The sequence below is a fragment of the Zalophus californianus genome, chromosome X (assembly GCF_009762305.2).
Source record: "Zalophus californianus isolate mZalCal1 chromosome X, mZalCal1.pri.v2, whole genome shotgun sequence".
Taxonomy (NCBI): domain Eukaryota; kingdom Metazoa; phylum Chordata; class Mammalia; order Carnivora; family Otariidae; genus Zalophus; species Zalophus californianus.
In genome coordinates this window covers 44,009,219-44,031,758 of record NC_045612.1, presented here as the reverse complement: position 1 = coordinate 44,031,758, position 22,540 = coordinate 44,009,219, and the positions used below count along the sequence as shown (strand labels likewise).

The following is a 22,540-nucleotide window of genomic DNA, read 5'->3' as shown; positions in this document are numbered from 1 at the left end:
TCTTGGTTAAATTTAATCCCAGTTATTTTCTTCCTTATTATATGAGTGTAAATGGATTGGTTTCTTGATTTCTTTTTCTTATAGGTCATTTGCAGTGTGCAGAAATGCAACAGATTTTTGCAGTTTGATTTTCCTGCAGCTTTACTGAATGCATTTATTAGTTCTAACACTGTTTTGGTGGAGTCTCTAGGGTTTTCTCTATGTGATATTAAGTCATCTGCAAATAGTGACAGTTCTATTTCTTCCATTACAATTTGGATGCCTTTTCATTTCTTTACTTGCCTAAATGCTCTGGCTAGAACTTTCAATATTTTGTAGAATAAAAGTGGCAAATTGGGCGTCCTGATCTTGTTTCTGATCTCGGAGAAATTGCTTTCAGCTTTTCACCATTGAGTATGATGTTGGCTGTGGGCTTGTCACACATGGCCTTTACTATGTTGAGGTGTGTCCCCTCCATCCCCACTTCCTGAGAGGTTTTATTTTTAGTTTTTGAAATCAGAAAATGGTACTAAGTTTTATCAAATACTTTTTGCTGCATCTACTAAGACGATTATATGATTTTATCCTTTGTCTCATTAATGCTGTGGATCACAATTATTGATTTGCTTATGTTGCACCATCCTTGCATCACAGAGATAAATTCCACTTGATAATGGTGAATGATTTTCTTTTAATTGTGCTCTTGGATTCTGTTTGCTAATTGTTTTTCTTTTATTGAGGATATTTGTGTCTATATTCATCAGGGATATTAGTCTGTCATTTTCTTTCCTTATAGTGGTCTGATCCGGTTTTGGGGTCAGAGTAATGCTGGCCTTGTAAAATGAGTTTGGGGGGAATCCTTCCTCTCCAGTTTTTGGGAAGAATTTCTGAAGTGTTGGTGCTGGTTCTTTAAAAGTTTAGGTAGAAGTCACCAGGGACACATCTGTTCCTGGGATTTTCTGCTTTGGCAGGTTTTGAGTAATGATTCAATCTCTGTACTTGATATTGGCCTGTCAGATTCTCTTTCTTCATGATTCAGTCTTGGTGGGTTGTGTGTTTTGGGAATTTATCCATTTCTTTTAGGTGATCCATTTGTTGGCATATAACCATTTGTAGTAATCTCTCATGGTCCTTTGTATTTCCGTGTGTCAGTTGTAATATCTCCTCTTTGATTATTGATTTTATTCATTTGAGTCCTCTCTCTGTTTTTCAGAATTAGCCTAGCAAATGTTTCACCGATTTTATTTCTCTTTTCAAATATCCAGCTCTTAGTTTCACTTATGTTGTCCATCTTTTCCTCTGGTCTCTGGTACATTTATTTCCTCTCGCATCTTTGTTACTTTCTCCCTTCTCCTGACTTTGTGTTTAGTTTGTTCTTCTTTATCCTAGCTCCTTGAGGTGAAAAGTTTGGTTGAGGTCATTCTTGTTTGTTAATGTAGGTGTTTGTCACTGTAAGTTTCCCTCTTAGAACCGCTTTAGCAGCACCTATATCCTTTGATATGGTGTGATTTCATTTGCATTTGCTCCTGGATTTCCCCTTTTGATTTCCTTTTGACCCAAGTGTTATCAAGAAGCATGTTGTTTTCCACATACTTGTGAATTTTCTACCTTTTTGCCTGTTAGTGATATCTCATTTCATACGCTTGTAGTCGGAAAAGATAGTATGATTTTAATATTCTTACATTTGCTAAGGCTTGTTTTGCCATCTATCTTGGTGAACGCTCTGTGTGCACCTGAGAAGAATGTGTATTCTGTTGCTCTTGGATGAAGTGTTCCATATATGTTTTTTAAGTCCTTTTTGCCTACAGTATGGCTCAATTCCAATGTTTCCTTGTTGATGTTCTGTCTGGAGGACCCATCCAATATTGAGAGTGGGCTATTGGAGGCGCCTGGGTGGCTTAGTCGGTTAACTGTCCGTCTTAGCTTAGGTCATGAACCCAGGGACCTGGGATCGAGCCCCTCGTTGGGCTCCCTACTCAGTCGAGAGCCTGCTTCTCCCTCTCCCTCTACCTGCCACTCTCCGTGCTTGTGCTTACTCTCTCTGTCCAATGAATAAATAACATCTTAAGAAATTGGGGTATTGGAGTCTCCTTGTATTATCGTATTATTGTCTATTTCTCCTTTTGGTTTTTTAAGGATTTGCTTAATATATTTCGGTGCTCAAGTGTGGAGTGCATATTTATGATTGCTATATATTCCTGAAGAATTGACCCCCTCGTCATTACCTAATGACCATCTCTGTCTCCTGTTACCATTTTGGCTTAAAGTCTATTTTGTCCGACATTAGTGTAGCTAACCCTGCTCTCTCTGGTTTCCACCTGCATGGAATATCTTTTGCCATCCCTTCACTTTGTACCTCTGTGTGTCCTTAGAGCTGAGGTGAGTCTCTTGTAGGCAGCAGTTGGTTAGATCTTGCTTTTTGATCACTAAGCCACTGTAGGTCTTTTGATTGGAGAATTCACTCCATTAAGAGAGTAATTATTGATATACTTAGTAATGCCACCTTATTATTTGTTTCTTGGCTGCTTTGTAATTCTACTTTTCACTTCTTCCTTTCTTGTTGCCTTCCTTTGTAAATTGACCATTTTCCATACTGGTGTGCTTTGATTCCTTTCTCTTTACCTTTTGTGTATCTATGGTAGATCCTTGCTTTGTGGCTCCCGTGAGGTTTACATACAACATCCTTTAGGTACAACAGTCTCTTTTACACTGACAACAGCTTAAATTTGGTCACAGCCCAACTCCGTCCTGTTATTCCCCCCCTTTTACTTTTCTTACATGATCGTTTACGTGTGTGTGTGTGTGTGTGTGTGTGTGTGTGAGTGTGTGTATCCATTAACAAATTGTTGAAACTACGGCAAATTTCAATACCTTTATCTTTTATTCTTTATTCTCAGGTTACCCGGTCAGCACCTCTCTGCATTCACAGTATTAGGGTATTCTGAATCTGACTATATGCTTAACCTTAGCAGTGTGTTGTATATTTTCAAATGTTTTGGTGTGACCAATTAGTGTCCTTTTCTTTCAGCTTGAAGAACTCTTCGGCATTTCTTGTGATCCACGTTTAGTCACGACAGGTTCCCTCAACTCTTATTTATTAGGGAAAGTCTTTATTTCACCTTCAATTCTGAAGGACAGCATTGATGGCTCAAGTATTTTTGGTGGGCATTTTCTTTCTTTTAGCTGTTTGAATATATCAATCATCCTATCCTCTCCTGGGCTTTAAGGCTTCTGCTGAAAAATCCACCGATACCCTTATGGGGCTTCCTTTGTATGAGAGAAAAAATTTTTTTCTCTTGCTGCTTTTAAAACTCTCTCTTTGATTTTGGATTTAGACAATTTGATTCTTATGTGTCTCAGTGAAGCATGTTTTGGATTGTAATTTTGAGGTGACTTATTAGCTTCATGAACTTGGATGTCCACATCTCTCCCCATGTTTGGGGACTTTTCAGTCATTATTTCTTTCAATAAGCTTTGTACTCTTTTTCCCTCTCTTCTCCTTCTGGGGTGCCAATGATTGCTACATTATTATTTTTGATGGTATCCCATAACTCACATAGGCTTTCTTCATTTCTTTTCATTGTTTTTTTTTTCTTTTGGCATTTCTAGTTGTATAATATCAATTCATATGTCTTTGGGCTCACTGAGTCTCCCCTTTGCTCAGTCAAGTCTGCTGTTGACGTTCTCTATTGAATTATTTAGTTCATTGTGTTCTTCAGCTCCAAATTTTCAGGTTAGTTCTTTTTCTGTCTCTTTGTTGAGCTTCTCAGATTTGTTCTTGAATTGTTTTCCTGATATCATTAATTTCTTTATTTGTGTTCTCTTATAGCCCTGTGAGTCTTTGTAGAACAATTTGGGTTGAATTCTTTGTCAGAGGATTCCCGGATCTCCACTTCTTTGGGGCCAGTTACTGGAGGTTTACAGTATTCCTTTGGTAGACACAGGTTTCCCTCATTCTCATCACTGTTGCCTTGTGTAAGTGTCTGTGCATTTGAGGAAGCAGTAAAGTCTTCCAGACTTTATGGAGTGATTATGCAGTATGGATGTGCAGCATACTGGCTTGTTCTATGCCCCTGCATTGACTGGTGCATGGTGCTATGTACAGGGGCACATCGCAGCAACAGGACCTAGGGGGCTGTGATGTCTCTTCAGTTCAGGGCCCTGAGGGTCCACAGTGTCAACATCTGTGTGTTTGTCGATGAGCATGGCAGAGAGAATTCAATGGCTAGAGGGGCTGTTGGGCTCCTAAGTGGTGACTCCAGGACCCATAGCTAGGGACCAGGGCAGGCAGTAATGGTGGCCAGAAACAGTGGTGTACACACACTAGGCTGTGAGGGTCTACTGCAGGTGTCACCTGCAGACACATTTGTGGTGATGGGGGCCGGGGAAGGTAGCAAAGGCCAAGGCCAACTGTGCACTCACTGGCATCTGTAGAGGGCCTGGGTGCCAGTGTACTCTCCTATGGCTTCACACTCTACCCCCAGGTATGCAGATAGCAGTGGAGTCCAGTGATGGGGTCTGGCTGAGGGTCATGCGGGTCCACACCTGGAGGGACAAGCTACCCGTCGGCATGATGATGCCAGCAAGTGACAGATGGCAGAGCCTGATCTGAGCCCACTGTCAGCTACAGGGACCCTGGATGATGGTGGGCTCTTGTACAGCTGTAGTCTCTTGCCCTGGGCCTGCATACTGAGTTGAAAGCCAGTGATGGGGGTCGGGCCGGGGGTCTATAGGTACATAGCTGCAGGGACTATCTACAGGTGTGTGTGGTATTGCTGGCCAGTAACAGATGGCAGGGCCTGATACAGACCCATGAGGACATTGGGTAGGTGGGTCATGGATGTCAATATGCTGTCCTGTGGCCACACCATCTTTCCCCTGTGCCTGTGCAGTAGAGTGAGGGCCAGTGGTGGGAGACCTGCTAGAGTGAACCTTCTAGAGGTGCTATCTGTAGGTGGGCATGGTGTTGTAGGCCAGTGACAGGATCCTGAGCATGATTCCTATCCATAAGCAGCTGTTGGAAGGGGCCTGTTTCTTAGTTTGTCTCTCTCTCTCTCTCTCTCACATTTTTTTCAATTCTGCTCATTTGTTTTGTTTCTTAAAATCCACATGTGAGTGAAATCATATGGCATTTGTCTTTCTCTGACTGGCTTATTTTGCTTAGCATTTATTCTCTGGCTCCATCTGTGTTGTTGCAAATGGCAAGATTTTGTTATATTTTATGGCTGAAAAATATTCCATTATCTATGTCTGTATCTCACATCTTATTTTTACAGATTTACTTATTTGAGAGAGAGAGACACACACACACACAAGACACAAGTGTGCATGAGCATGTGGCGTGGGTGGTCAGAGGGAGAGGGAGAGAGGATTCTAAGCAGGCTCTGTGCTGAGCACATAGCCCCACGTAGGGCTCCATCCTACGACACTGAGTTCAGAACCTGTACCGAAACCAAGAGTTGGATACTTAACCAACTGCACCATCCAGGTGCCCCCATATCACATCTTCTTTATCCATTCAACTCCTATGGACTCTTGGGCTGCCTCCACAGTTTGGCAATTGTAAATAATGCTGCAATAAACATAGGGTTGCACACATCTTTTCAAATTAGTGGTTTTGGGTTTCTTTGGGTAAATACCCAGTAGTGAAATTACTGGATCATATGATAGTTCTACTTCTTAATTTTTTGAGGAACCTCCATACTGTTTTCCACGGTGTTTGTGCCAAGTATTATTCCTACCAAAAGTGCATGAGTGCTCCCTTTTCATTATATCCTCATCAACACTTGTATTTTCTGGACTTTTTGATACTCGCCGTTCTGATTGGTGTGAGGTGATATCACATTGTGTTTCTGATTTGCATTTCTCTGATGAGTAATCAGGTTGAGCATTTTTCATGGGTCTGTTGGTAATCTGTATGTGTTCTTTGGAAAAATGTCTCCTTAGATCCTCTGTCCATTCTTTAATCAGATTGTGTTTTTCCTATTCAGTTGTTTGAGTTCTTTATATATTTTGGATATTAACCACTTACCGAATATACCATTTGCAAATATCCTCTCCCATTCACTAGTTTGACTTTTTTTTGAGTAATGGTTTCCTTTGCGGTGCGACAGCTTTTTATTTTTGCTTTTGTTTTCCCTGCCCGAGGAGACATATCCATAAATATGTTGCTAAGGCCTATGTCCAAGAGATTACTGCTTATGTTTTCTTTTAGGAGTTCTATGATTTAAAGTCTCACACTTAGCTCTTCAATTAATTTTGAGTTTATTTCTGTGCATGGTATAAGAGAGTGGTCCAGTTTCATTCTTTTGCCTGGAGCTGTCCAGTTTTCCCAATAGCATTTACTGAAAAGACTGTCTTTTCCCCATTGTAGATTCTGGCCTCCTTTGTTATAGATTCATCAAGCATCAGTGATACTTTCCTTGCTATCTGTTCTTTGATTAGTTATAGGTTTTTAATCATGGAAATTGAAGGATATTATATTAGTTTCTAGTGATGTTATTTTAGTTTCCTAAGCCTGCTAAACCAAATAGCAGGGACTGGCCAAATCAAATAACGTATCATTTACGACCTCACACTCCTGGATGCTAGAATTTGAAAATCATGGGTCAGAGGGTTGGGTGAGTCTCAGCACTATGAGGCAAGCATCTTTTACATTGGCTTAAAATAGCCATGTCCTCACAATATGTGCTTAAATTAGCCATGTCCTCACAACATGTGCTCACATGGTCTTTTCTCTGTCGGTGTCTACAACTCCAGTTTTTCCCTTTCTATAAGGACACCAGTAATATTGGGATGAGGCCTACCCCAATGATTTCACTTGAACATGAATACCTCGGTAAATTCCCTATCACCAAATAATCTCACCTCCTGAAGGACTAGGGGTTAGGATTACAGCATCTATATTTTAGGAGCACAAAATTCAATCCATGATAGTCAGCCTCTGGACCCCCAAAATTCACATTCTCTACACACAGTACATTCATTCTATGCAAATATCACCAAAAGGCTTCACCCCAGTCCAGCATCAATGCTAAGGTGAAATCTCATCTAAATATGCTATACATCAGATAAGGGTGAGCTTCCAGCTAGGGTTAATGCTGAGGCAAATTTCCTCTCCAACTGAGAATGTGTGACAAAAGAACAGAAATTATCTGCTTCCAATGTACAATAACTGAACAGGCCCAGGATAGATGTCACTATTCCAAAATCAAGAAATTGGAAGGAAAAAAGGGCTCATTGGTCCAGAGAAAGTTTAAAACTAGTAGGGGAAATTATATTAGATTTTAAGGATTGGGAAGAATCCTCTTTGGCTCTAGGCTCTGACCTCTGAGCCCACAAGGGTGACAGCCCCACATTCTCTGCCCCACATTCTCCCACCCATCCAGCGCTGCTGTAGTACCTTCTACTGAACAACATAGTTGGTCCTAAACTTTGCAGTCCAGGGGGCGGCCTCAGTCTCAGGAATCACAGAGGAGATGGCTCTACAGACCTTGGCATTGTGCCTCTGGGTCTGTAATGGCAGTGGCAGCCCTGCCAACCACTGAACCTTCAGTGGGATCCTTTGCCCCCTTTCCTGAAGAATAGCACCTGTTCCCAGGGAGATATAGCTGTGGGCCCTTTTCTTGCCTGTAGAATTCCAGCACTCCAACAGTTTTCCTTCCTTTTGCCCCTTCTGTTTCCCCTTCAATCCAAGCTGGCCTTGTTTCTCCTGGCATTAAATCCACAAAATGAAACACCTGTTGGCTCCCCCTGAGCTTCAGAGATTTCAAGCCATCACACAGGAGGGTCTTCCACACATCTTTCCTGGATAACCATATCTCTATCCCTGGCTTCTGCTGAGATGTTTGATTGGACCCACGTCTCACATGCCTAAGTTGGTAATGGTTTTCCCCAGGCACACCCTTGGCCCTTTTCCCAAAGCAGGCTACCTGGATAGGCTGAGAAGGTTGCAAAGTATTATGTGATCATTTCTTTTTGTTTCATGGCACCTTCTTTAATTTATCTCCGCTGGCATTTTTATATTGCAGGAAGTAGTAACTGGGCTGCTTCTTCAACCCTGTGCTTTGAAATCTCCTCAGCTTACTGTCCTAGTTTGTCATGTAAAAGTTCTACTTTCCACGAAACACTAGAACACAATTCAGCCAAGTGGTCTGCCACTTGATAACAAGGATGGCCATTTCTCAAGTTTCCAATAACATGCTCCCAATTTCCATCTGCTATCTCACCCTTGACACTCACATTCCTAGCAACATCTTTTTCATGATGATATATGCATTCTGTAAGCTGATGGAGGGTTTCCCTACAGCTCTCCTATTTTCTGTATGAGCCCTCACCTGAAATACATTTAATGCCCCTATTTCAGCCAACAGTCCTCTAAGGCAATCTCGGCTTGTTCTATCGTGCACCTTGAAATTCTACCACCTTAAGCCATTGCCTAATTTCAGAGCCGCTCCCAATTTATTGTTTGTTACATCATCACCCCGCTTCTAGAAACAAAATCTAGTGTGCTAGAACTATCATTTTAAAGTTCCACAGACTGGGGAGCTTAAGAAGAACAGAAACATGTGATCTCACGGTTCTGGAGGTTAGAAGTCCAAACCAAGATTTGTGGGCCAGGTTGCATCCTCCTGAGTTGTGTGAGGGGAGGTTCTTTCCTTGGCCTCTCTCCTAGGCTCTCAGATGGCTGACTCCTCCCATTGTCTTGTCCCATTTTCTTCTCTATACACATGTCCCTGTGTCCACATGTCCTCTAAGGAAATGTTGTTTTAGGTTAAGGCCCATGCTAAAGAGTGTATTCTAACTTGATTGTCTTGTTAAAGACCCTGTCTCCAAATATGCTCCCACCTGAGGTACCGAGTGTTAGGACTGCATCATATGAATTTGGTGGGACAGAATGCATCCCACATGAGATAAGATACCTGAGCTGTACATGGGCCTAGGCAGTGCCTCTTCCATCATATTGATTATTTGGTGTCCCATCGGAGAACTAAGGGGACCTCATTCACCCTCTGTTTACTCAAGATGATTGCAATGTTGCTTAATTTTATTGTATGTTTTATTTTTTTTCTAGTTTCCTACCTCTCTGATGGAAGAAGATACTCTGATTTCAATTCTTAGAAATCGATTAGAATTTCTTTTAGCAACCAACATTAGGTCAACTATTTAAGAATGGCATTTGTGCAATTTAAAGAATTTGCAATTCCCCCACGAAGGATGACGTATTCAGCCAGCCAAAGAGACAAATCTGGATAATCTACAAAAATCAAAAAAACTATGCTTTAACCTATCAGACAGAAGAGGAATAGGACCCCACCCCCAGAGAGACAGATCACAAATTTTATTCAGCATCATCAGAACACAACAAGTTCATGAGAAAGATGGTGGGGAGGGAAGGATACTAGAGAGGGCTTTTCTGAGTAGCAAAGGTGTGAAGGTGTGCAATGCCTGCTCCAGTACTGAGTGGAAAGTCTGGTTTTGTTTTGTTCTCGTCCAATGTGGGTGATCGCTGATGAGCCATTAGAACTTCAGAGTTCACCTTACGATCATTAGAGTAAGGATTTAGGATAGAGAGGTACCCTCATAAGGATTATTATGTATTATTATCCTGAAATCTTTGAAAAATCTCATTAAGGATTTGAGAAGAAGGAAGTTGTATGCAGGGAAATCAGGAACAATTGTCATAAAATCAACTAGAAGTGAACGGTCCTTGGGAGGACCTCAAACTGCCATACACAAAGGAAACAAATTTGGAAAGCCAAAGGCTCTTTACAAACCATGCTTATTTTGAAAGGTAGTATTGTTGAGCAGTTTTGCATAAAGAGCACTTCACTAAGTCACTGAATTTTTATCATGCTCGTTGCTGCTGTTTCAAAATCTCAACGTTTGTCCATGTGACATACCAACGCTTTAGATATAGTTTTAAGTGAGACATCATCTATGCGTGGGATGTTTGTGTACTTTATTTGGGCTTTGCCTCTCTATTCTCAGAGATCAAATAGAAGCATGAGTGAAATAAGGTTGAAAATGCACCACATAGCCTCTAAAGCCTGGGAGTGTGAGGTAAGGGACAGATATAAAATCTAGGGTAGGGAGAAAGAAGATGGATTTGCTGTTGAAGACAGGGATAGAAAGGGAATACATCTGATTATTCACTTCAGAAGGTGATTGAGGGCAAAGAGCACTAGGTGAGCATCATTATCTATCTAACAGCGTACTTAATGGTAAAGACTACTGGAGGGAAAAGGATTCGTTGCTTAAGGAACAAAGTATAAGCCACAACCCTGGGAAAATAGTATTAATAAGTCAAACATTCCTCTAATCAAGCTTAGTCAACATTATTTTTGTTACGGAATTCATGGAGAAACAGAAGAGAAAACCCAAACTCAGTGCAGAATTCGCTAAATCAAAAAGTTCAGGAAACAACTCCTACTCCAGGCTCCCTAGTACCTGGAGCTACCACTTTAGGTAGCCCAGATTTATCTGATTCCATTGTTCCCAAGCCTGTAATCTTTTCTTGTGGAAATCGCAAACCTTCAGGACTTGCAGATCGGCTTCATGAGGATGATGGAGGCTTCTAGACAAGGCCTCAGTGAGCTGTGAGTTAGCCAGTCAGGGATGCGGAACCACTGACTCTCAGCCTTGGGCCCAGTGTGCAGTCAGGTGTCTCAGACTGAACCAGTAAGAGTCTTACCAGGTACTCAGCCTCTGCGACTGAGTGGGAAATTGGAATTATACTTTACTTGCTGTTTGTTTCTTTGTTTGACTAGTTGTATGCTTTTAACCATGAGGAGAAGGATATGAATCCAGGCCTGTGCGTGGACGTCTCTCTCAACACTTCCATCAGGTCAGAGGAGAATAGTTCGAATTAATAGTAGTAAAACGATTTCCCTTGATGCCAACCATGTATTCTAACTCAGGCCATTTGAATGTTCAGGTTTTTTTTGTTTTGTTTTTGTTGTTTTACCTCCTATGCACATGGCCCTGAGGAAATAAGAGGCATCCCCAGTACATACTCAGCTTTGCATGAAATGGTGCTTGAATGACTACAACCTTTGAGAAAAGTGGACTCTTTCCTACTGGGAAAAGGAGATGCCAAGGAAAATTCTATTCCCGGTCCTTAGTTCTGAGTGAGGGGAAAAAAAAATTTTCTCCGAGGATGTGCATTCACACGAGTGTCCTTGTGTAGCTTTGGGGTTCAGGTTAGCACTACCAGCATGATGCCAACAGTTCCTGGTCAGAAACTCAGACACATGGCAAATGCACATCTAATCCTTTCTGGAGGAGTAAACTTAATTGAGGTTTTTACAAGATTCTTGCACATAAACTCCTCTTGTATAAGTACACAATCCAAAAATAAGCCACCCTTGTCAAAATCTAACAAGAAACCAAACTGGAAAGCTCCAAAGTATTATTACAAAATGCCAAATTTAAAAAATCGTTAACACATGTATATAAATAACTACAAGACTTGTAAAATATGAGTAAGAAGTGGCTAGTTATCAAAAATGTGTTAAATGGTTTTCTAGTCCTGAAAATCATAACCAGTAGATTAAAATATCCATGAAATTGTACACAACAAAGGACACCTACTGGATAGAGAGAATGGGTGAACTAGAAGATGGGTGAAAGAAATAACACAGAACCCCTCATAGATGGATAAAGAGAAAAATAGGATGAAAGTGAGGCAAAGAGGCTTAAGGAATGGAGTAAGTAGTAGTTAAGTGCCTCTCACTGGCATTCCATGAGGAGGAAATTGGGCAAATTTGGAAAATAATATTCAAAGACAAATGCCTGGTAATTTCCCCAGAATTTAGGGAAATCGTGAATTTCTAGATTCAGGAAGCACAGCTGGAGACTTCCTAGTAAGGCTACGATGTAAGCATAGAGAGCACAATAGCAGACAAAAGGACGCTGTGCCTGAAAACAATACCAGGTAGTGTGACAGCATACCTCTTTTGATCAAGAAAAGCATGTGCTGAGAGAAAATACCTGTCAAGCCGCAGTTGCATACTTAGTCAAGGTATCATTTGATAATGAGGCTGTGATAGACATAAAGATGGACCGTCCAGAACCCCCCTCAACAAAGACTTTCGGCTTTGGTTACTTAGAGTGCAGTCAGCTGGATGTCCTTAGCCATTACACCTTTCAGGCATTTTGTCAGCTGCAGAGAGCTGCCTGGCCCAAGTTCTGGGGCTTCCCTGAGGGCCACATTTTATGTCTGATTAAGGAGAGGTCATTAATAAATGTCTGGTGCCTTCCTCAGTTATCGAACCTGATTAAATGCCCTGCACACTTAACCCCATCTCAATGCTGGCTACCTTAAAAACTTAACTCAGCAAAAAGACATTTGAGAAAAATGGTAACTCACAGTGTTTCCACCATCGGATACCATATTAGAGGAGCTTCTAAAGAAGATGGGCACCGGGTATATACACAACTAATAAATTGTTGAATGCTACATCAAAAACTAATGATGTATTACATGTCAGCTAATTTAACATAAAAAAAAGAAAGAATACAGTTAAGGAGATGGAAGATGATCTCAGCTGTGAGTAAGAAGGGTAACAGAATGAATTAGTAAATAGAGGTAAGTGAAACTAATGACTGTATGAAACAGTTGTAATAATGGTAATGACAAATTTGAAGAAAAAATTTAACGGGATAGAACTGAATATAGTAATCACAAATCACTTGGATAATGGGAGTTCCCAATGAGAGCAATTTATACCTTAAGCTTCATATTGGTTCAACCTATGACAGATTTACCACCCCTGAGCCACAGCCGTTGGCCCAAAAAGTGAGAAGTTAACCCAGGATTAGCCAATAAGAGCATTCTTAGGAGCTTCCCTCTTGGGGATTGTGGAGAAAATTGGAGGGACTCCTTCCCTGTTGTTTGTTTGCTAGCTGGCTTCTAATCATCGTGCTTTAATGATATAAATTCATAGGTGGTGGTGGACATATCTGTTTTCCCTTGCATCCAGATAAGTGAAGTATTTGATTACTAATATTTCAAGTAAATTTTTTGTATCCTCATGTGTAAATGGGACTCTACAAAAATCAGAATAGCAAGCCTTCTTTACTTGTATTTTCTAATAATAAAAATGAGATATTTTTTCTCCTTTCATGATTGGAACTGTTCTACTTGCAGTAGTTAGCTGTTCATTAAAGGTCCAAATGGAAATGACTTTGGAAGCCTGAACATTTGGGATTAAAACACATCATTGACCCCCCAAATTCTTTAGTTCTTCTTAAGTCCCTTTGTTTGGTTCAGGTTCTGTAGTTTATTTGTATGTGAATATATTTAAGAAATGCCTTTACCTGTATTATCATATGTTTTTGAAGGAATGTGCTTTAAATTTTAAAGTATTTTGCATTTCTTGACTCTACTTTCCTCCCTATGGTGGTTTCTTAGAGAATTAGGGTAATCATTTTTTCCAATCTGCAGCTTTTGTATTTATCCACCAATTCAACTATGTGGGGTGTATTTTGGGGCCCTAAGTAATGTAAAGAAAACAACTTTATACCTGTTGAGACCTGATTTGTGACCCAGTATGTGATCTATTCTGGAGACCGTTCCATGTGCCCTCGAGAAGAATGTGTATTCTGTTGCTTTAGGAAGAAATGCTCTGACTATATCTGTTAAGTCCATCTGGTCCAGTGTGTCATTCAAAGCCCTTGTTTCCTTATTGATCAAGATAAAAAGCTTTTGCACAGCAAAGGAAAGAGTCAACAAAACTAAAAGGCAGCCTACGGAATGGGAGAAGATATTTGCAAATGTCTTATCAGACAAAGGGCTAGGATCCAAAATCTATATAGAATTATCAAACTCAACACCCAAAAACCAAAAACTCCACTCAAGAAATGGGCAGAAGACATGAACAGACATTTCTCCAAAGAAGACATACAAATGGCCAACAGACATATGAAAAAAATGCTCAACATCACTCGACATCGGGGAAATACAAATCAAAACCATGAGGAGATACCACCTCACACCAGTCAGAAGAGCTAAAATGAACCACTCAGGAAGCAACAGATGTTGGTAAGGATGGGGAGAAAGGGGAACCGACTTACATTGTTGGTGGGAATGCAAACTCATGCAGCCACTCTGAAAAAGAGTATGGAGGTTGCTCAGAAAGTTAAAAATAGAGTTACCTTATGAGCCAGCAATTGCACTACTACGTATATATCCAAAAGATACAAACACAGTGAATCAAAGGGGCACATGCCATGCACCCCAATGTTTATAGCAGCAATGTCCACAATAGCCAAAATATGGAAAGAGCCCAGATGTCCATCGAAAGATGGATGGATGAAGAAGATGTGTTTTATATATATATATATATATATATATATATGTATATATATATATATATATATATATACACAATGGAATATTACTCAGCCATCAAAAGAATGAATTCTTGCCATTTGCCATGATGTGGATGGAACTAGAGGGTATTTCTTTAAAGATTTTATTTATTTATTTATTTGAGACAGAGAGTGAGAGAGAGAATGAGCAGAGGGAGAGTGGCAGAGGGAGAGGGAGAAGCAGACTCCTGGCTGAGCAGGGAGCCTGATATGGGGCTCGATCCCAGGACGCTGGGATCGTGACCTGAGCCGAAGGCAGACGCCTAACCAACTGAGCCACCCAGGCACGCCCCACCCCCCCTTTTAAAGATTTTATTTAAGAACTAGAGGGTATTAAGCTAAGCGGAATAAGTCAGTCAAAGAAAGACAACTACCATAGGATTTCACTCTTATGTGGAATTTAAGAAACAAAATGATGAACAGAGGGAAAGGGGAGGAAAAATAAAAGAAGATGAAAATTGAGAGGGAGGCAAACCATAAGAGACGCTGAACTCTAGGAAACAAACTGAGGGTTGCTAGAAGGGTGGTGGGGGGGGGAAGATAATTGGGTGATGGACATTGGAGGGCACTGGATGTAATATGCAACTGACGAATCACTAAATTCTACCTCTGAAACTAATTTTAAATAAAGAAAACAATTTTAAATTTAGGAAAATATTTAAGTATTTTTAATGATTTTACAAGGATCTCTTTTTGTATTTGAATTCTGACTTTGAAGCAAATGGTTTGACCATATCCTTGTTTGGATTTTTTCTTTTTTTTTTTTTTGAAGGGGAGTGAATTTTTAATTAAAATTGTATTAGCCACCTTATAGTACATCATAAGTTTCAGATGTCGTGTTCAATTATTTATCAGTTGCGTATAACACCCAGGGCTCATCACATCACGTGCCCTCCTTAATGCCCATCACCCAGTTACCCCAATCCCCCATCCACCTCCACTCCAGCAACCCTCAGTGTGTTTCCTATAGTTAAGAGTCTCTCATGGTTTTTTACCCTCTCTGATGAGTTCCAATTCAGTTTTCCCTCCCGTCCCCAATGGTCCCCTGCGCTGTTTCTCATATTCCACCTACGAATGAAGCCCTATGATAATTAACTTTCTTTGATTAACGTATGTATGCTTATTAACTTATTTCACTCAGCATAATACCCTCCAGTTCCATCCACATCGATGTAAATGGTAAGTAGTAATCCTTTCTGATGGCTGAGTAATATTCCATTGTGTGTGTGTGTATGTGTGTGTGTGTGTGTGTGTATAAATAGATAGATAGATATAGATAGATATACCACATCTTCTTTACCATTCATCTGCTGATGGACATCTCAGTTCTTTCCACAGTTTGGCTATTGTGGACATTGCTGTCTTGTTTTCTGATTCATGTTTTTATCAGAACTGGAGGCACTGGTTGGTCAGTTATGTCACATGATTTCCAAGAGCACTTGCTGCCCATGTGAGACAGTTCCTGCTCAAACCACGGTGGCTCAGAGAAAACGGTAGATGCTAGGAGGAAAGAAAATGGCCCAGCCGTGGGCCATGATAGAGTCATTCTCTTGACAGTGAGAACTCTACTTATGGGACTCACACTCTCTCTGGGACCTGAAACTGAAATCATTACAATTTGGTTGCTTTGGGTGACATCTTAAAATGAAAATGGTGTAGGCATAAATCAGCCAATGTGACGGATGACTTTTATCTGTATGACCTTTTCGAAAATTCACCCAGTGTGTTGCTTCTGGGATGCCTAGGACATGTACTTTATAACTTCTTAGTCCATTTCATAAGTCTCTTGGGCTCTCTTTAAACCTTTCTTTCTCTTTGTCTCTCTATAAAGTGTTCTGCACAATCTCTTCCACCTGTTCTAATTCACCAATTGTCTATCCAGCTGTATCCTATATGCTGTCCAGAACTTCTTCAATCTTTTATTCCAGTGGTTATGAGATTCTGTTCTAGAACATAATGGTTTCTTCAAAATACTTTGCTTTCATAAGTAGATATTTCTTCCTCAAGTTTTATGTATCTTATCACTTACTTATATAGGTTAAACATATTTTAATAGTTTATATCTGATAATAAGCCTTTACTAGATACAGTTTGGGTTATTGATACTACTGACAGTGGCCTGCTTTTGGATTATGTCCTTGTTTAGGAGGACTTAATCTGTAGGAATATTGTTAAAGCCTCAATTAATGTTCAGCCACTCTAAAAAGAGGTAGAATTTGTTGTTCCATATGGCAGGCATGAATCAGTTTGTGGTCCAGATGACCTATAACTATGTGGCATGTTTCTGATAGAGGCAACACGAAGTTTAGAAGATGCCAGAATCCCACTGTGATTGGTTGATGGGATGCAGAAGGGTGTGCAATCAAATGCACATGTGACATGGCCTGACATAGCGACATACTTCACTGTTTTGCACTTTGTCCATTCAGATGTGGAGGTTGCCCGTGACATCAGGAAATGCAGCGACTATATATGGGCCAGTGCCCCTCAGCCGCCGCCATTGTCCTTCCTTTCGAGCTGTCGGGAAGGCGAGCCCCATATGGCTGAGGCTGGCTGTGAGACCTTTTCTTAGGAACGCCTGGGCACAGACGGAGGATCCCACGGCAGCCGACCTGAACAGCCCAAAGCAGAAGCAGCCCACGTGCCAGTGCTGCCGCCGCTGCTGCCACAACCACCCTCTCACCAACACCACCCCCCCACCCCCGGTACAGTTTCACCACCTACATCCCCAGGGTTCTGAGGCATGTTCACAAGGGCCTGAGCCTCTCGCAGAAGACATGCTAGGGAGCAATTGGAAAGTGCCTTGTTACCTTGCTAGCTTTGGGCATTGCTGACTCAGGCTTTTGTTGGCAAGCTGTTCCTCCTCACTCCCACTCACCCTCTCCCACTCACCCTCTCCCTATCCAAGTGCCATTCACCTTGCAAGTCTTGGCTCAGATCCTACCTCCTCTGTGAAGACGACCTGACCATCCCAGCCTACAGTGACTTCTCCTTCCCTGAGCCTCAGTACCTCCAACTGCAAAAACGGGTGTATTCTTTATAATGCCCCTCCGGAAGGGCCATGATTAGGGTTGAATGAGGGAACAGATGTTGCATGCCAGGTGCAGTGTCTGGTACAGGCCTATGGTGAGTTCCCTGCTCCCTCTCTTCATACTCCCTGAACCCCCCACAATGTGTGCATCCTGGTCTTGATCAGATGCAGCTTTCTATTGGTAGTCATTTGGGAGTATGCCTGTGGTAGGTCTCTGTTCAATTGTAATGTCGCAGAAGTTAGGGGGCCGCATCCTACCCTTCCTCACCTTCCAGGATCCAGCACTACACAAATCTCCATAATAACCATTTTTTAAAAATTGAGCTCTGGAAGACTCTATGCAGCAGGCGCCCTCCTATGTCTGTTTTACACACAGGTCCAGTCTTTACCCTTTGCCCCCATATTTTCCTTACAGGACAGGCAGGCATAATTCCTTCTGTTGAGAAGAGGGAGCCCCAGAGAGGTTGGGTTATCCACTACCCCAGCTCACCTACCTAACGCGTGGCCTAGCCAGGAATCAAATCCAGTTTTGACTCCTGTGCTAGACTGGGTCCAGTGAATGCCTGTGAATGTGGGGACGGGAGGATGCACAGAAGTAGAGGCCAGAATAGGAGTGCCTGCACCTTTACTTTTCCTTAGTAGAGGGAGGCTTGCTTGAGAAAAGCCTATAGGTAGTAAAGATTTAGGATTCAGAGGGTCCCCAAGCCCAGGTAAGGTCCCTCTTGGACAGGAAAAAGGAGGGCGGGGAGTGATGGGTCAAGCTAAGGCACAGGGAATTCCACAGTGGCTCCAAGATCCCAAAAATTAGCAGCGGAGGAGGTGAATAAGCAGGTGTCAAATGAGCCTCCTTTGAAGAGGCTTATTAACCCAGAAAGTTTTGAATTCCCTTGGAGTCAAGGCTGAGCATTTCACTCCAATAGAATACCGATCATGGGACCTATGATTAGGTGTGGAGATAAGCTCTGCTGCACTCTGGCATCAGGGGAGAGGATGGGCAAAGCAGAGGGGATAGGCCATTTAATTCAGCAGACCTCAAATCTGGTAGGACTTCAGACTAACCTGGGAACCCGTGGCTATAACCTCTCACAGCAGGCTAGGAGGCTGGTAATCTGAGGCTAAAACACAGTCTGAGTCCTAAACCTCCAGCCTGGAGCCTGAGCACTTCAGGGCCATGGGACTGTGCTCAGCCAGGCTTCACCTAGATCTAGTAGAGCTAGGCCTCCTACGGGTAAGTGCCTCAGGGGTCCACGAGCTGTGTCTTTGGTCCCGTCACATCTTCCAGAGGCCTCACTCGGGTCAGAGGGAAAAGCCCTTCTCTGGCTGAGCTCCAGGATTTCCAGCTCTATCCCTGCCCTGCCTCCCAGGGATTAGGATGCTGGCAGCCTCAGCGAGGGAGCCCAGGATATCCAGGCTCTCCCCCTGCCTCAATTGGCCTGCCACAGCAGCATCCAACTACACTACCTGCTTCCATTCACAGGACCCCTCCAGCCCCCACCCCAGTCCGGGAAGCAGCAAGCAGCAAGAAGCTAGGCTGCGTGTTAGGTAGAACAGAGGTCTAATCCTGGCTCACCTGCTTCCTGACCTGCGTGACGCATGGCAATTGACTCAACTTTCTAGTCCTAGGTTTATTCTTTGTCCATCGGGGATCTAGCCAGTCCTTACGTCATAGGGCTTTAGAGGTCCATGAGGGACGTTATCATGCCCTCCCTCCCCACCTAACTTCCCAGAAGGGAGGAAAATCCACTGGCAGAAATGCAATAAAACTGTCACATCTGGGGGAGGTCATCTATCTAAACTGTACAACTTGGGATAGTATTTTTTGTCGTTCCCTGGAACAGGATAAACATTCCCCTTTTCCCTTAAGATCGGGGAAAAACAAAGGAAAACCTGGAATCGCCACTTTCAAGTAATTTTCAGCTCTCCACCCACCATAGTTTAGCCAGGCTATCCCCAAGAAGGGTCAGGAAATTTCATGTTCGGGTTTACAGCACAGCCTGCATTCATCTATTCATTTATGTAAGAAACATTTGCTGAGTACCTACTACATCAGGCACTGCTAGGTGCTGAGAATCACAGAAGAATAAGCTGAGAGCCCATAAAGTGGTTAGAATCTAGAGGGGGGAGGCAGATACTTTCGCCACAGAGTTATAATATATTAAATGCTATGACAGAGACGTGCTCAGGTTATTTCGGGAGCCCAGAGAAAGGGCATCGAACCCAGCCCAGTGGCTAGTCAGGAAACTTTCTGGAAGAGGTAAAGTGTAAGTTATGTGGGTTTTGTAGTGTTTTTCACATTTCACATCATATTTTGTTTGTTGTTTGTTTTCAGTCCTGTTTTCAGAATGAGGAAGCAAGAGGAAAGGGAGATGTCTCAAGTGCAGAAACAGTAGGCGCTGATTCTGCTGCAGAAGCAGCTTGGAGGCTGGGGGACTAGGGCGACCAACTGTCCCAGCCTGCCAGGTACCTCTGAAGGGCTTCCTAGGATGCAGGACTTTCAGGTTTAATACCAGGTCAGTCCCGTGTTGCCTATCAATGAGGGGCTCCCATGATGTGGAACTGTCCGTGCTGAGATCAGAAAAACCCTAAGCAAACCGGGAGGAGTCAGTCACCCTTGCAGGAATGGCAAGGAGTTCAGCATCTCTGGAACTTCAAATGCAAGGCAAGAAGTGGTAGCAGATGAGATTGGGGAGAAAGGCAGGGACCAAATCATGAAGGGCTTGGTGTGCTATATTAAGGAATTGGAACTAGTACCTTGTTCTCTAGGCATCGGGGAGCCTTGCAGGGTTTTAAGCAGGGAAGTGACAGGCTGTCTGGTTTGTGTTTTCATTAGATCACTCTGGCTGTAGGTATAGAAGCTAGATTTGAAAGGGCCACGGCTGGAAGCAGGAGGTCATTGCCTTAATCCAGGTGACAGTGTTGAAGGCCTGGTAAGAAGCAGTAGGGACAGAGTGGAGAGGAGAGATTCAGGGACTGCTTGAGGAGTGAAACTGGTAACGTAGTGTGACTAACTGGACATGGGGAGAGAGGGACAGCAGAGTTGGCAGTGATCACTCCAATTTAGTAAAAACTTTACACACATTTTGGATAAGAGAAAATATAGAAAGAAAACTATAACCAAACATCCATCTACCCACCACCCAGCTTAAGGAATAAAATATGACAGATACCACTGAACCTGCATGTGCCCCTCCCCTGCACCCCTCCCAGACCCCCTCAGAAGTAACCCCTCTATTAAACTGATGGTTCTCATTTCCGTGAATTTCTACCCATAGATATTAATTGCTAAACAACATACACTGATAGCATTGTTCTGCATGTTTCTAAACTTTATATAAATTATATCATGATAGAGGTATATTTCTGTAACATGCTGTTTTCTCTCACTGTTGTGTGTGAGGTACAGCCATAATGATACCAATAGCTCTGGTTCACTTATTTTCATTGCTGAATAGCATTCCATTGTATGAATATATTTCTCATCCGTTTTACTGTTGATGATCATTAGATGGCTTCTACATCTCTGGTTAACAAATACAAAGCTGTTAAGAACATTCTCATACATGTCTCCCTGTGCTCAGGTCTCTGGATTGGGTGCCTAGGAGTGAAGTGCTACAGTCAGCAGTGTGTGCATCTATCTCCTGCACATCTATCAATATTGTCCAAAACAGTCAGACCATCTTGCACACCAACTAGCGATGCATGTGATGTCCCCGTTGCTGTAGCTCCTCACCAACATTTCGCGTGATCAGTCTTTTTATTCCTTGGAACTCCAGTGCTGTGAAATGGTATCTCATCGTGGTTTTAGGAGGCGATTCTCAGTCTACTTATAAAATGATGCTCTTCCTGTATAATTTTTTTTGGGGGGGTGGTACATGTATGCTTACTCTTTTGTAAAATGCCTGGTCAAGCCTTCCTAACGTTAATAAGCGCTAAGCCACAGAATCCCCTCTAAGTGGCCCTTACCCTTCACCATTATTGGAACTGTTTCACACAGTCACTGTTTGCTTTTATGTACCCATGTTTTATGTACCTATGCTTTCATTGCTCTGCAGCTTTACTTTGACGCATCCAGGTGTGTGTCCTGAATTTAGGGAACCATGGCTCTCCTCCCTTCTGGAAAATTACCAGCTCTTTCCTCTTTGAATATTGTTCTTCTGCCATTTGCCCGGTATCTCCTTCACCGAGTCCCATGAGATGCAATTTTTAGATTTTTGGTCCATGCCTTATGTCTCTTCACCTTTCTTTTATCTTTCTTTCCTCTTTATCTCTCTGGGAGCCATTCTCCATAATTTCTTTTATCTCTCTTCCCATATGCTAATTCTCTATTCTGGTGGGTCTAATCAGTTCTTTCAAAATTACACGAACTTTTCGAAGTCTCCTACCACAGAGGACATGCCTGGCCTAAAGGCGCTCAGGTGGCAAAGTGGGGAGGAGTCCCAGGAGGCACAGCAAGGTCCAAGGAACGCCTGGGTCCCATGAAGAGTGGGGGGTGCCTCCTGCTGCACTATTCCCAGGCATAAGAGCAGGGAAGTCAGGTGGGAGCCCTGGGTCTTGGTGCCAGCTTTCTGCTCTGTTTTGCCATGAACTGTGAACCGCCAGGCAATCATGCACCTGCTTTCTTGAGACTGACCAGCAAATGGCAAAAGTGCAGCAAGACACCCCCCCGCCAGAGGAATAGCATGGGTCTGTGCCACGGGAGTTTTGAAACTCAGTCACATGCCTGAGATAAAAAAGCTTGGACAAAAAAAAAAAAAAAATCTTGAACCAGGGTTCAGATGGAAACGGGGACATTAGCACGGTGATAGATTTTTCTTCTGTGAGGGCTCATTGAAGAGTGAGGGGTGCGAACCTTCAACTCAAGGGCTAGAGAGCAGGGCGCCATCATATTCACCCTGCCCATCAACCCTGAAAGCCTTCAGGACAAAAAACGGCGCCACCTAGTGGAGGACAGAGCTGCTCACACCAAGTCCTGGCCCCCCGTGCCCTAGAGGGGCATTTGCACTGAAACAAGTCCCCTGAGAATCAGCACAGCAAGCCCCTCCCCCAGAAGACCAGCACAAACCATTTGATGGCACCAAGTCAACTGATCAGAGTGCTACAAAGCTTCAACTCTAGGACAAATAGGATCTAGCTTCCTTTTCACATTTATTTTTATTT

General features: G+C 42.6%; 1 protein-coding gene across 1 annotated transcript in view; it reads right to left on the bottom strand.

Annotated features, from left to right (window-relative positions):
* LOC113933884 (histone H2B type 1-A-like) overlaps window positions 1-22,540 on the bottom strand; it is a 98,426-nt gene that overhangs the window by 62,416 nt on the left and 13,470 nt on the right. Inside the window, exon 2 of the mRNA XM_035725851.1 lies at window positions 2,483-2,501. Within this exon, the coding sequence (XP_035581744.1) occupies window positions 2,483-2,501 (19 nt within the window). The remainder of the gene's footprint in view (window positions 1-2,482; window positions 2,502-22,540) is intronic.